Source organism: Marmota marmota, unplaced genomic scaffold (genome assembly GCF_001458135.2).
Source record: "Marmota marmota marmota unplaced genomic scaffold, marMar, whole genome shotgun sequence".
Classification (NCBI taxonomy): Eukaryota; Metazoa; Chordata; class Mammalia; order Rodentia; family Sciuridae; genus Marmota; species Marmota marmota.
In genome coordinates this window covers 35157251-35171322 of record NW_026000057.1, presented here as the reverse complement: position 1 = coordinate 35171322, position 14072 = coordinate 35157251, and the positions used below count along the sequence as shown (strand labels likewise).

At 38.4% G+C, this 14072-nt stretch overlaps 1 protein-coding gene across 2 annotated transcripts in view; it reads right to left on the bottom strand.

The window, feature by feature from the left end:
- Nucleotides 1-4970: 4970 nt before the first annotated feature.
- Nucleotides 4971-14072, bottom strand: part of Tet2 (tet methylcytosine dioxygenase 2) — a 127707-nt gene continuing 118605 nt past the window's right edge. For both annotated transcript variants that reach the window (XM_048813684.1, XM_015484613.2), the window contains exons 10-11: nucleotides 11576-11930; nucleotides 4971-9708 (exon numbers count right to left, since the gene is read on the bottom strand). In XM_048813684.1, coding sequence (XP_048669641.1) covers nucleotides 8219-9708; nucleotides 11576-11930 — 1845 coding nt within the window. In that variant the 3' untranslated portion in view covers nucleotides 4971-8218. The remainder of the gene's footprint in view (nucleotides 9709-11575; nucleotides 11931-14072) is intronic.

The following is a 14072-nucleotide window of genomic DNA, read 5'->3' as shown; positions in this document are numbered from 1 at the left end:
CCACCACACCCAGTTCTGCCACGCTTCTTTTCTGAACTTGAGATTTCTTTTCCAATTGTCTTTTCAGCACTGCCACTTGGATGTCTAGTATGCTTTCAAACTCAACTCTTAAAAATAAATTCTGGACTCCTTCCACCCCAGTGCTCAAACATTCTTTCAGTTTCTCATACCAAAAATTTGAACTGACTTCCTTGACTTTCACACCTACATTTTGGGCTTAACTACTTCGTATGACTTCTACCCTGAGAAGCTTTGTTTATTACAATGGCCCCCTCGTTAGTCTCTTGTTTCCATCTTTGCCTTTTAATATTTATTTTTCAGTGTTATCTTTTAAAGCTGAATTTGCTTATGCCCTTCCTCTCCTGAAAATTTGCCAGTATTATCATCTTACCTAGAGTAAAGGCCAAAGAACTTACTGTGTTCTACAATAAGCCCTGGAATGTTCTGACCTCATTCCCTAGTAGGCTCTTCATCACTCTGCTCCAGCCACAGTCTTCCTATGTCCACGATGCCACTTCAGGGACTTTCAGTTGCTGTTTTCTCTACTTGATTTGCTCTTTTTCCAAATATCCACAAGGCTCGCATATTCACTGCCCTCAAATGTTTCCTAATCCGTGAAGACTTCCTTAAGCAATCTATGTTTTAAAAAAAATCCTCCATCCACCCTTCCCAACAGCCAGCATTCTCTATCCACCTTTACCTGCCTTTTTTCTCTCCACAGAACTTAACGCCTTGTGTATGTTGTCCTAACTCTCCCAACTAGAATAAATATCCCAAGAGAAAGATGCTTAATGGCTATGTTCACTGTTGGATACCCAACATCTGGAAAGGCACCAGGCACAGAATGAGTGCCTAAAACTACGTGAATGAATGAAGGAAGGAATCCATAAAACCAGTATTAGAAGAAGTGATCCCTAAGATCTCATTCAGATCAGCTTTTTGATGATTTGGTACAGCTAATAAGTACTTATTACTTCTCATTTATGATTTGAAAATGCATAAAATAAAATCACTATGGTAAGAAATTGCCTGGATTGATCTGATCAATTATAATAGCTAACATTTTTTAGTTCTTCTGATGTGCTATAAATGAGCTTGTTTATTCTTCACTAAATCCTTGTGAAATAGATATTATGTCTATTGTTCAGATGCAAAAATTTTAAAAAAGGAAAGATTAGCACCTAGTTATGGTCACAGAGTAACTGGTAAAACTGGGGCTTGACCCCACACACCAGACTCCAGACTTTTAATTCTTTAACATGCCATCTCCCATGTGATACACAAATAATCATCTCTTAAAGTCAGTGCTACATTTTTTAAATTAAGTTCAAGTTAATTTTCTAATTATACTTAACAGTGGGATATATTGTGACATATTTGTATGTGTACATAACATAATTTGGTCCATTTAATTCCTCAGTGCATCCTTTTTTCCTATCTTTTCTCTCCCTGGGTCCCCTTTTTCTACTTATACCTGGTCTCCATTCAATTGTATATTTAAAACATAACTAGTATCTATCTTCTTTCTTAATATACTCTGCTTTAAAATATTTTATTCAAGTACATGTTTTAGATATGGATATTGCAAAAATTAATTTTATGAACTATATCCTGTTAGTAGGTGACATTGTGCTGGGCATGGTGGTGCATGCCTGTAATCCTAGTGGCTCAGGAGGCTGAGACAGGAGGATCTCCAGTTCAAAGCCAGCCTCATCAATGGTGAGGTGCTAAACAACTCAGTGAGACACTGTCTCTAAATAAAACACAAAATAGGGCTGATGATGTGGCTTAGTGGGTGAGTATTCCTGAGTTCAATCCCTGGTACCCCCCAAAAAAATTTTATTCAAGTGCATGTTTTAGACATGGATATTGCAAACATTAGTTTTATGAAATATAACCTGTTAGTAGGTGACATTGTAAGTAATAGAAATAAAAACAGGTATAAATCCCTGACATTTTTTTTCTTTTAGCTCAGAAATGGTTTGCCCTTCTCATTCATCTTTGATATATATTTGGTTTGTTAGAAATCGTAAAGTCACTACAACTACTGGAGTTTCCATCATCACCAGGGAATTATAAACCCTTTGACCGTGATGTGATCTCAGATTACAGACGGGGAGCTATCTCAGATTACAGACGGGGAACTATTCCCTTGTTTTGTGATTATCTTCTCTCTAGCTTTGATATTCTAGTGATGAGTCCTGATCATGTGTTTTCATGTAAACCTGTTTTGTTTGGGAAGGGAGCCAGGGGTTCTGTTCATAGGGAAAGGGGAGGGGGAGGGGGCCACAGGAACCAGAAGTGGGGCTCTGATATGGGGTCAGTAGAGGAACTTGCTAGCATGAAGCAAAGGGGAAGAAGAGAGCTGAAAAACTCTTCATAAAAATTACCATTTATTCTACTGAAAACCCTTTATATATTCATTTATTCACAACCCTATGATGGGTGCACACTGATTTTTCGGAGGAGGCTCAGCAGCACTCAATTACATACACTACTACCTGATCTTCATCATATTCTTTAAAGCCAAATCAAGAAACTACCTGTGAAGAAGGGTCAGGATACCCCAGGCAGCATGTTTCAAGCAACACAGGTTTCAGCTAACGTGGCTATGCATGGAATTAAAACCACATGGTCAGTGAAACATGCCTATAAATCTTTACTTCTGAGAATTCAGATTATTTGAATTCATTCTTGAGCAGTAGGAGGTTGTAGGGTCTTTATATAACTACTATTTTACCCAATCACTTAGTGGAATTCACATTTCAGTTTGAATTAAGACTGAGAGAGGAAAAAATGTCAAATTCAGTACATTAAACCCCTTCTAAAACAGCATAAAAAGAAACCCTCAAAGACAGTGTATTGGCCAATGCAAGGAATAGTGGCTCCTTTGAAGAGTGATGGACTAGACAACCAAAGAAATGTGTGAGAAATTACCTGGTAAGGGAGAGGGGAATTTAAGCAAGTGATTCCACATGGGAACAAAAATATCTTTGTTCTTTGAAACGGAATTATTCTGGTAAAACTGAAGTAATGTAAATTGCAGTTAATTCTTTTCCAAACATCGCTTTTGTCCATTTTCTCACTTCAACAAATGGAGTGTACTTCTCCAGTGGGGATTGGGGAGGGAGGCCAGCAGTCAGGACCTGACCCCAGACTGATGTGTGGAGTGGCTGAAGTCAGTGTTTCATGCACCAAGCACTGTCCGTACCTGAAACATGGAAAAAAAGATGCTTCCGCCAGACCTCTGTTTTTGTTGGATATTCACTTCAGATGGTCTTTAAAACAAAGTACCAATTTAAAAACTCTCAAGGACTTGAGGACCTGTCGAATACTGACTTTTCTGCAGGAGTCTGGTTCTCTAGACAGCTGAGAAGTGCAGAGAGGTAGAACTAGGCAGGAGTCACAGCTAAGCCTGAATTCTACAAAGCAGGAAGGTTTTCACAGTAAACCAACCAGAGGCCAAAGCAGCAAGTGGCACAGCGTCACAGGGCAGTTGTATGCACCCCTGCCGGCATGAAAAGGTTTGTTCCTGGCAATTCTTTCTAGGGGAGGCAAAGAGCCAATAAAGCTTTTTGAATACTGCTCATCTGTCATTTTCAGCTGTCTCCTGTTACAGTATTATAAGCAGCAGGCCTGCTTACAGCCCCATCTGTAGCAGGCCAGCTCCCCAGCTCCATGGGTCAGTCACATGAGGACTGGCGGGGGCCTTAGCAGGAAGTCTTTGAGCTTGCAGTCTCAAATTCTCCCTGCCCTAGGCAAGTGGAGACCTATGTGCAAATGTGAAGAACAGGAGGTTTCCAAGGTTCAGCCAGATGACAGATGATGAAATGAGGGTTGACGCAGGGCCCAGGGTGTTGAAGTTAACAGAAAAAAGTTATTGGGTCAATGCTTTTTAGTGATGTTGCTTTTTTTTTTTTTTCCCCATAATATTCTGGCTTGGAGCAGAGTTCTGGAGGAATCTCCCAATAAGCTCAAAGGTTAGTAGATGGTAGTCACTTCCAGGGTGGCACTGTTCAAATCAGATGTGGCCCTGTCTGAATAGAAAGAAGTATGGAAAAGGGAATTCCCTTATTTTTTGCAGATAGAAATGATTTGTCTGCTATTTTGGGAAGGGTGGAGGGTGGGAAGATTCTGTAATTATTGACAGTTTCACATCTAGTTCTAGGTACTAATTCAGAAGAGTGCACTGGTGTAATGGGTGATGATTCACATGACAGAGAATGGGTGGAAATGAGGATATTTTGTTTCAAGCTCCCTGAAGCCATGCGTGAGGAGATGAAGATACATACTCCTGTGCCTGATGCCTCTCGGGCTACCTTTCCTCACTTCTGATGCATAAAACTTAACTGCCTTTATGATGGACATGGAGAAATTTTCATTAAAAGTGAGCATGAATAGGAAGCTGACAGTCCAGAAACAAAGCTGGCCTTAGATTTGCAAAACAATTTCAATGTTTTGAAATTGTAAGAGCTGATGGTAAGAGCTCTCCTAGACAGAACACAGTCCAGGATCATGTTATTACTTCATGTTATTACATGTTATTACTTCATTCTTGATTTACACAATCTACAGATGCAAAACATAACTAAAAAGTAAGCTGGGGGGAAAATGAGTATTTAGACTCTTTAGCCAGAAATATACATTGGCCTTAATGTTGGTATTAGATATATTTAACATTAGGAATAACTGCAAAGTGATGGGCATGGTGGCTCATGGTTGTAATCCCAGTGATTCAGGAGGCCAAAGCAGAAGCCCAAGTTTAAAACCAGCCTTAGCAACTTAGTGGGCCCTGTCTCAAAATTAAAAAGGCTGGGGAGGTGGCTGAGTGGTCAAGTGCCCCCGGGTTAAATCCCCAGTACCTCCCCAAAGAATAAATGAAAAGTTATTTTTAAAAAATTCTCATTTAGTTTTACCTCAGTGAGGGGCAGTCATTCAGGAAGTAAACTCCAGCAACATGACACTTGGAGTGCATTAAATAAATATAAATTTTATTAAAAACACTCACATAGCGTTATCAGGAATGATATAATAATAAACAGCTTTCAAATAACCTGCATTCATAACATTACAATACTTACAGTATTTATAACCATCCTCAGATTTTATAAACAAACCAAACATCTCATGAGAATGAAATAACTACATTAAAAAAATAAAGCATAGAAAAATGCACACAGAAGTTCATTATCTTAGTGTCGAACTGCAAAAATCTCCTACACAAGTTAACCACTAGCTTTAGAAGTGAACTGTACATCACTGTGCGTCAAACCAAGATGAAAAATTCATTCAAGTAAAGTTGACACCACTCAGAAGCATTTTCAAGTATGGCTATATAGTCAACCTGATATTCCTATAAGCAAATTGTAGATCTGCTTTCCATTCATTCTGAGGCAGGTTTGATATTTACAATGATAGATCTGGTATTTACAATATGCCACTTAATTTTCTCTCTTCCTAACTTCTTTCCAACCTCCCCCAAATATTTTTACTGCTCTTACTGGCCAGCAGTTTGACAAATGACAGTGGATGATATAGAATATTTGTTCATTAGGGATGGCTGACTCAGAATCACCAAATGCACATGCAGTAACCAAACGTTCTGGGTTAAATATTATGGTATATGTAAAACATTAAATATGTGGTGCACAGCAAACATTTTTAAAATGCTTGAGCAATTTATTTTAAAAACAAAAATCAAAAAGGTTTCAAAAAACCCAAAGTCTCCACTGATTAAAGATTTGACCAGTAAAACCCAAGTCTCTATTGATTAAGAATTTATTTGAAAAGCTAATAAACAAACGTGTTTAGACTGAAATGCAATTGTACAGTCCTATTGCACATCATACCTCCAGATGTCAGGCATGTATGGGAGTCCTCATGGAGTATGTACCTGTTTGATTACAAAATCATAAAAGCTTTATCGAGAGTTAAAATACTATGGCCAACAGCCACTTGCCAAACTCCTGCCTTACAATTTTCCCTTTATCAGCTCAGTGCATTCTATTTTCATTTTTTTTCCCTCCTCAAACAGTCAAAAGTCCTCCAACTTTTAAAATGCTTTTCTTTACAATTAAAAGCCAACAGATTTACAAAATTAGTTTTACTTACATCAGTACATATACAAGTAAAATAGGAGGGATTCAAAATAAAGGGTTAAATCCCTGAAAAAAGAATATATTTATTAACCTACAACAATTTTACATAAACACAGGTGACACATTGGCATAAGGAGAACATGAGCTGAAATTTCCCTGAATTTTTAGAACAAAAAGGTTGAAGTTCAAGTTACACTTGCTAAGAAATCAAGTATTGAAAAAAAAAGGTATGTTTTTTAACAATTAAAAAAAAAAAGACTTGGAAAAAAATGATGGTACACAATGCTATTAAGCTTTCACTCTCAGTTCAATATCCTATTGCCAAACTAGTGTTGAGGTATATGACAAGTAGGAACATCACTCAAACCTTTAATGAATTCTTCGCTCACATTATGATATATCTGTAGCAGGCTGAATAGCACCATCATGATGTGAATTCTGCTTCAATGCCATATATATAGATATATATGTATATATTTAAATTTTTTACAGTACTAAAATACTAAAGCATTGTTAAAAAAGTTTTGTTTACAATTTAATTTACTATACAACTCTTTCTTCTTTATACAAATTAATGATTTTAAAACCACCACAGCAAACCAGCTGCCTGTTTATCTTTTTAACCAACAGATTCACATGGAACTAACCCTGCTTATTCATCTTCTACAGGCATCAGTCCACTCAATCTTCCTTGGAAAGGAGAACACGCTAAGAAATGACAACATCACAAAGTACATAATCAGACACAAAGGCAGACTGCCATTTAGTTCTCTGAAGAGCATATAGATCCATAAAATAGCATAGGTTGAAGTGTACAAGCTTTGCTGAATCGGTAGCATGCGGCTAATTGTTACCTGCAGTTAACAGAAAATCATTGAAACTGTACATATTTGAGCAATGACCTTGTCATATAATTCTGTGTAAAACTGTTTTTACAGTATAGCATGTGAGATGAGCACCAGGAAACACATGTTTTGTGGACTAATATATTACCTTGAATCCAGTAAGCCTCATTTTGGATTTAACTGGCTGTGTTAAAAATGAACACATTGCTCATCAGCAGATGCATGGCTAAAAGCAAAAATGTTTTAAAAGCTCTCCTTTATTTCCTTTAAAAAAAAATCAACTTTTCATACCAAAATGAAAGTAAACTATATTTTTAAAATGTCTCCGTACCTTAGCATTGTTCAAGTTGCCAAAGCTTAGGTAGACAAAGTGCTTCTAAAACACCATTTAAAATATTTATACATATACATGTATGTGCACATATACAAAGGTGTGTGCATATATGTACATATATACGTTTACTGTCCTACAAGGACGTCACTGGATGAGCAAAATCCAGAGGCCGTTAAAATGTCCACATCTTAAAAACTATGCTTTGTGTAAGAACAAGTAATTATAATAAAAACTTGAATGAAAGGTGCCCCTTCTTTAAGGGCACTGGAGTACACTGATAGCATCTTGATGACATAAAGGCATTAAAATTTTAGCTATTAAAGACACCATTTTCTTAGCACCATTTCGTAGAACATCCAAACAAATTCAGTGTTTTGCTGCTAATCATTTACACTTCCTGTAGCTATTTTGATAAATAAAAGTTAATTACAGTAAAAACTGCATGTTAAAAAGTCATAATTCCAGTATTTCAGTACATTGTGTATTCAGCACCAGATGGTATTTTAAGATTCCTACAACCGTAATACTACAGTACTTGTTTGTGTTCCATGACTATGCAAACTTGGTATTATTAAAAGTGGTCACAGATGTGTTAAATTATAAGAGAGGGGAAAAGAAAAGCACATTTTACATATCATCTCATCCAATAATAGAACCAGTGTTTAAAAATGTAAATTGTGGAACACTTCCTTCCCCACCTTCTTTTTGCATAGAATGCTTTGGTCTTTTTCCTGGATGCCATCTGTGACCACCTGGGAGTCGGCTGAAATTAAGTGCTATGGTAAGATGACCTTTTTTATTTTTGCTGGTGAGTGGAGGTTTTTCCCACCGCATTTGTCATGAATACTGTGACCTTTCCCCACTGCCACGTCACGAGAGCTACACTACTGACAAATATGTTGTGGTCTATCCAAACGAGGTTATCAACAAAAAGGACATCATCATATGTATCTGTTATAAGGCCCTGTGACCCGAGTGAAGGCATATGGAGATGTAGTTATTGTGGAGTCTGTGGTCCCAGATGTGGTCTTTTCAGCAAGGGACTTGATGAAGCGCAGGTAAGTAGGCTCGGAAGGCTCATGCGGCTCAGTGGGCTCCCGTTTCACTTTTTTGCCATGGGTTTTCTGAGGCACGTAGTCCGGGCCATACTTCTCACACTCCTCTTCTTTCTCACGGGCTTTTTCCGCCATTTTGGCCTCCCAGAGAGCCAAGCCATGTTTTGGCTCATTCATGCTCTTGTGCTGGTAAAAGACAAGGGAGATCCTAGTGGGGTGCATCCTATTGGGATTCTTTAAGGGGGTTGTGGCATGCAGCTCACGCTTTGCACACTCGATGAGAACTGACCCATGAGTCGGAGCCACAGCCACTCCCCCAATGTCAGGATCCAGAAAGCACTGCTCACTGTCTGACCAGACCTCTTCCTCCTCCTCTGCAGTAGAAGCCGCTCCCTGGACTGGTGTGGCAGGCTCCTTCTCCTGACTGTTAGCATCACTTAATTTGTGTAATACACCTTGGACAGAAGCAGTTCTATCATGGTTAAGCCCTGGAAGCATCTTAGCTAGACCATTAGCTGTGTGGGAAAGCACGTCATTCTCTTTGTTTTGGAGATGCAGGGTGTGAATAGAGCTGTTGATCATGTTTGAAGCTGCATTGTAGTTATGGATTATGTGAGAAGGTGGATGATGTTCACCGCTTTTACAGTCTATGTTTGGATTGCTCAGATTAGGTGGTAATCTAGAGGCAGCACCCATGAAGTGGCCCTCCATCTCGTGAGTGGAATAAGGAGGAAATGACCCTACGTGGTGTACATTTGGTCTAATGGTACAACTGCTGAAAGTATCTCCCTGCATATTTTGGTTTCCATAACCTAAGTACTTAGTGGTAAAACTCTGGCTATTTCCAAATCTGTGCTGGTAAAGTGTATGGATGGGTGGCAGATTCAGCTTAGAGAGATGGTCTTGGCTTGGATACCTATACAGATCCATTGGCTGAGACTGGGGAGAATAGGAACCCAGATAAGGGGAGCAGTTGTCCATTGACACATTTCCATTGCACTGATAGGATGGATATTGGTTATTTGGATTTAAAAGTCCAGGGTAGGGGTTCATGGGATTAGAAGAACTCAAATATGAACTTGCAGCTTGGGATGAGGTGGAATAGAGATTCATAGCGTTGGTGCCTCCATAAATCTCCGAAGTATGTGAAGAGCTTGGGTAAGGATTGATGGGATTGGGCCGTCTCATGTATAGATTGGTGGGTCCAGATGATGAGTAAGAGCTGACAGACTCTGACTGAGGGTGATTATTCAAGGTGTGGTGGGGCTGCTGCGGCTGCTGATGAGTGTGCTGGGGCTGCTGGGGTCGCTGCTGCTGTTGTTGGGATTGGGGCTGCTGGGACTGCTGCATGACTGGTCCTGAAAGTCGCAAAAGTTCTGTGGAGAAGGTAAGAGAGCAGGAACAAATGCTCCATTATTATTTTATGAAGGCTAATGAGGAAACTTAAGTGTACAAGAAGAGAAAGCCCACCAGGATTATAAAACCCCTGTTCATCAAGGGCTTAACCCTAAAGCAAAGTCAAGAGTTCTCATCACTGGCATAATCTTTTATGTCTAAAGCATTAGAAATAAAATGCAGAACTTTTAACTTGTACGGTTTTGTAAGTAAAGAGATATATAATAAACATCTAAAGGTATTCCATGGAGAGCATCCTATCCTCTGGAGTTTCTCAACAGCTGTTATGAAGTATTCTCCTCCCTACCCACTTTAGTCATCCCTACCTCAAGACAGATCTGAGATCTCACCTTCTAGTGCTTTTGTAAAAACCCACTGCAAATGTGGGTCTGATGAAGCAGGAGTCACAATGCATTATAAACCATCTGTTTTTAGCACTCTCTCACCACCTCTACTATGAACCAAAGTCCTGCAGGGAAGGGAACATGTCTTATTTTACTTCTTTCTTCACATTGCCTAGTATGCACTAGAATTTGTATGTTATTAAAATAAAATTTGTTTTAGAAGATTTATCAATCTTAGGAGACAAACAATGACATTCGTTCAAACGTAAAAAGTATCTTATATAATTGGCCAGCCCTACTCCATGAGTAGGTAGGTATTCCAGAAAGGAAATTTGTATCATGGTAAATAATACTTTAATGAACTTTCAGCTTTGTAAGTGAAACTTTTAAGTCATACTTCTGTTTTAGGACCTTATTCTACAAAAGTCATCTAAGTTGACAAATAAATGGGACTGCAGTGATACTTTTGAGAGCTGACCTATTATTATCTGCAAAAAGCAGAAAGAACCAGAGACAAAGTTTTATCTGGTTATATTTTACAATTAACCTAAAGGAGATATCAGGTAGTAAACAAAATTGAGTTTTTCATGTAAATTAACCAATCAAGAAACAGTTATTAAGCATCTTTAGCATAGTGTTATAAATAGTTTCTCTGGACTTGGAAATGAATCACTAGGGAAATTTGACTTTATGAAGCAAAGATAGTGGTTCTAAGCAAACTGCTACACTAAATTTAAGACATTTTTGTTTGGTTGCTATTATTAATGGCCAGACCAATACCATTTCCAAAATTTGGAATTTTTATTGTACAAACTATAGACATGAAGCAAGGGGCTACGGAAAGAAAGTATCCACTTAGTATTGATGAATAATCCTCTATTGCTATTACTATTCATGTAACCTCTTCTGATGGCAAAGTTTTTTTTAGAACAGTTACATGTAGGACCCCAACTAAACCAGACTCACTATGGCTAAGGAAAAGTATTAATTTCTCTCTTAATCATATCTTCAAGCCTATTTTAATAAGTAGTTTTAAGTCATTCCTTAAATTTTTCTTGTCCTTCATTCCAATGGTTTGTCCCTAATGTATCTAACACCTCCCCCCCATTTTAGAAGAATTGCCTTGCATCATTTTTGCTGCTACCACTAAAATTTAAGGTCTTGTTACCTCAGTCTTGGTTTGTGATACCTATCTCCAAACATTCTAAGTTGGCTACTGGCTACTGGTCAAGCAACTTGAATTTTACCATATCACTATTGGGGAAACAAAACAAAACAAAACAAAATTTTGCTGTTTATTGTAGAATAAAATCTTATCAAGGGGGGGGGGGCTTGATGGCAACTCCCTGCCATTTCCATGAGTAAAGCCTGCCCCTGAATACTTCAGGAATGATTCTGGTAGGGAAACAGGACCATGAGGGATAACATTCCCAACTGACAAGGTCCATGTTTAATCCAAGTATCACACAGAACAGATACCCACAAAACTTCTAATTAAGCTTACCTGTCAACTGCTTCGTCTGGTTTGTACTTTCTGTGTGTTTTGTGCGTGATGAGGCCACCTTTTCCTTTTCATTCTTATTCGAGTTGTTCTCCAGAGAGGAAAGCTTTTCGGCAGCAGCTTTCTTGGCTTCCAGTTTCCTCTGTCGGCAAGTCTTGACCGGCTCTGCTAACATCCTGACCTTCCGCCGAAAAGAACTCAGTACCTGAATGGCACCACTTCGTTTTTTCTCCTCCTGACCTTCTACACTCCCAAACTCATCTATATCAGAGATTTTATATAAAGGCAATACGTGGAGCTGTTCATCCTCAGGATGTACTCCAATTTGTCGATTGTCTTCTCTAGTGAGCGTGCAGACCTGGTAGGAGAAAGACATTACAGCCTCAGTTCTAGGTCCCAGAGAAAAGTGTGTGTGTGTGTGTGTGTGTGTGTGTGTGTGCGCGCGCCTCAATATGTAGATCTGTGCTCATCAGGGACATGCACATTGCCATAAACCCTTGTTTCTGTTATGAAGCAGTGCCATCCCACCAAATAAAATGAAGTAATTTGCTTCCCGTACTTCAAAAAAGAGGGGATAGAGATGAAGTTTCTTTCAAAAGTCTAAAAGCTGTTCCTACCTAACGCCCTACTCTGATGTTGGTAGGAGCACAGTTGCCTCATCTTATACTTTTGTACCCAAAGAAATTTCATATCTTTTCTCATACCCAATTCCTAACTCTGTTTAAGAAATCCACTGTGTTAAAAAAATGTCTTCAAAATATCTAGGTGAGATTTAAATAATGAAAAGTTAAAGATTTGGCCGGTAGAGATTACGTGCCACATAACACTTTTCTTTCCTCTGTACTCTGTCAAACCTAACTTATTGTTTCTTTTTCCTCCCTGTTTTTCTGAAATATTACCACATAAAAGTGAGTACTCCGAAGAGGAAAAAGAAAACAAAAGCTGCCTCTTTTCCTTTGATTATTGGGATGGTATTTTTTTTGTTGTTGTTAGTCATCATCATTTGGTTTTGAGGAAAGATTATCTGTTTTAAAAATACTAGTTTTTTTTTTTTTTTTAAGGTATTTAGTGTTTTCTATCAATGGAGAAAATAACAATGGAAGGACAAGGTAGTATGAAATCACTGGAAGATACCCCTGAAAGGAATGTGATCCTAACAGCCTGCTCTTTATAAATACCTGTAACATGAGATGGTACATTGAGCTTTTCCAAATTCATATCTAAGCACCTTGTTACTTTTTTGTCACACATATTGAATCCTTACTCAGTTTTTATCTGGTGCTTCTTTCTGTTTCATCTCCTATATCCTGTGATTTATCAGAGGCAAATCCCCTTGGATTCTAAGCATCCTTCTTGACTTCGCGATCCCTCGCCCTGCTGGAATGCAACATGGCTACCTTCAGGACCTACTACAGCAGCACTTACTAACAAGCAGATTCTCAACGCATGATGAATGATGATTTTAGATGTTAGGGTGGTTCGCAGGCCTTGTGTTTATTCTTCTGGGTCAATACTCAGAAAATTAGGGCCTGTGGTTAATCTGCTTTGCAGCAGGTTTTTAGATGACTAGCAAACTAAGAACAGCTTTTACATTTTCAAAGGGTTAAGTAAAAGTATCCTTTGAAATAAAGAGTGTAACAGATGTGACCTGTAGAGTCTAAAATACTGACCATCTTTGCCCTTATAGACTACTAAACCTATAGTTTTCTGCTCAACAAAAACATTGCACCAGCTTCTTCAAATTATTTCAGTTATCATCTACTACTTAGCTATGTGCTTTTTTCCACCCTAAAAAGAACTTCAATGCCTGTCATCTACTTTTCGTCTGAAATCTCACTGGTCATCATCCTTAATTATACCCAAAACCATGTAAATGGTACATTAGGTAGATTAATTAATTAATTAATTATTTTTAAAAGGTAGATTAATTAATAACTTTGATTTCTTCACCTGAATTCCCTCCTGTCCCCCAGCACCTGTTTACTTGCACCTTGGATTGACCTTTTAGAGGTGAGGCAAAATATGGGACTTTGTCAGTATGGAGCACTGCTGTGCCTGAAGACCTTATCCATGCCTTCCCCTTATCACAGTCTCCAGAAACAAGACCTAGTAATCCCACACACTGGAATATGTAGTAATAATGAGCTCTTCCACACTCTTGAATGTGGGATAGTAGACATTTTGACAATGATGATGTCTTTTTAATCTGTACTTCTCTCTGTGATGTGAACTAGTACCTTGGCCCACCAAGATTTATCTTACATACCAGGTAACTGAAATTGAATTTTGAAAATATTGTCTTGGTGGCTAATTGGAAATGGCAGTGTATAGACATGGTTTAAATCAGCATGAAGATTTCTAAAATTCTCACGTGCCTGCCAATGGCTTTCCACTAATGTGCCAATCTGTTCTGAGAGTGCTAATTATGCCAAAGCGTACCCTGCAATTGTACTTCATGAAAACACCTACGGAGAACATACTCTGCTGACCAAGTGCTACC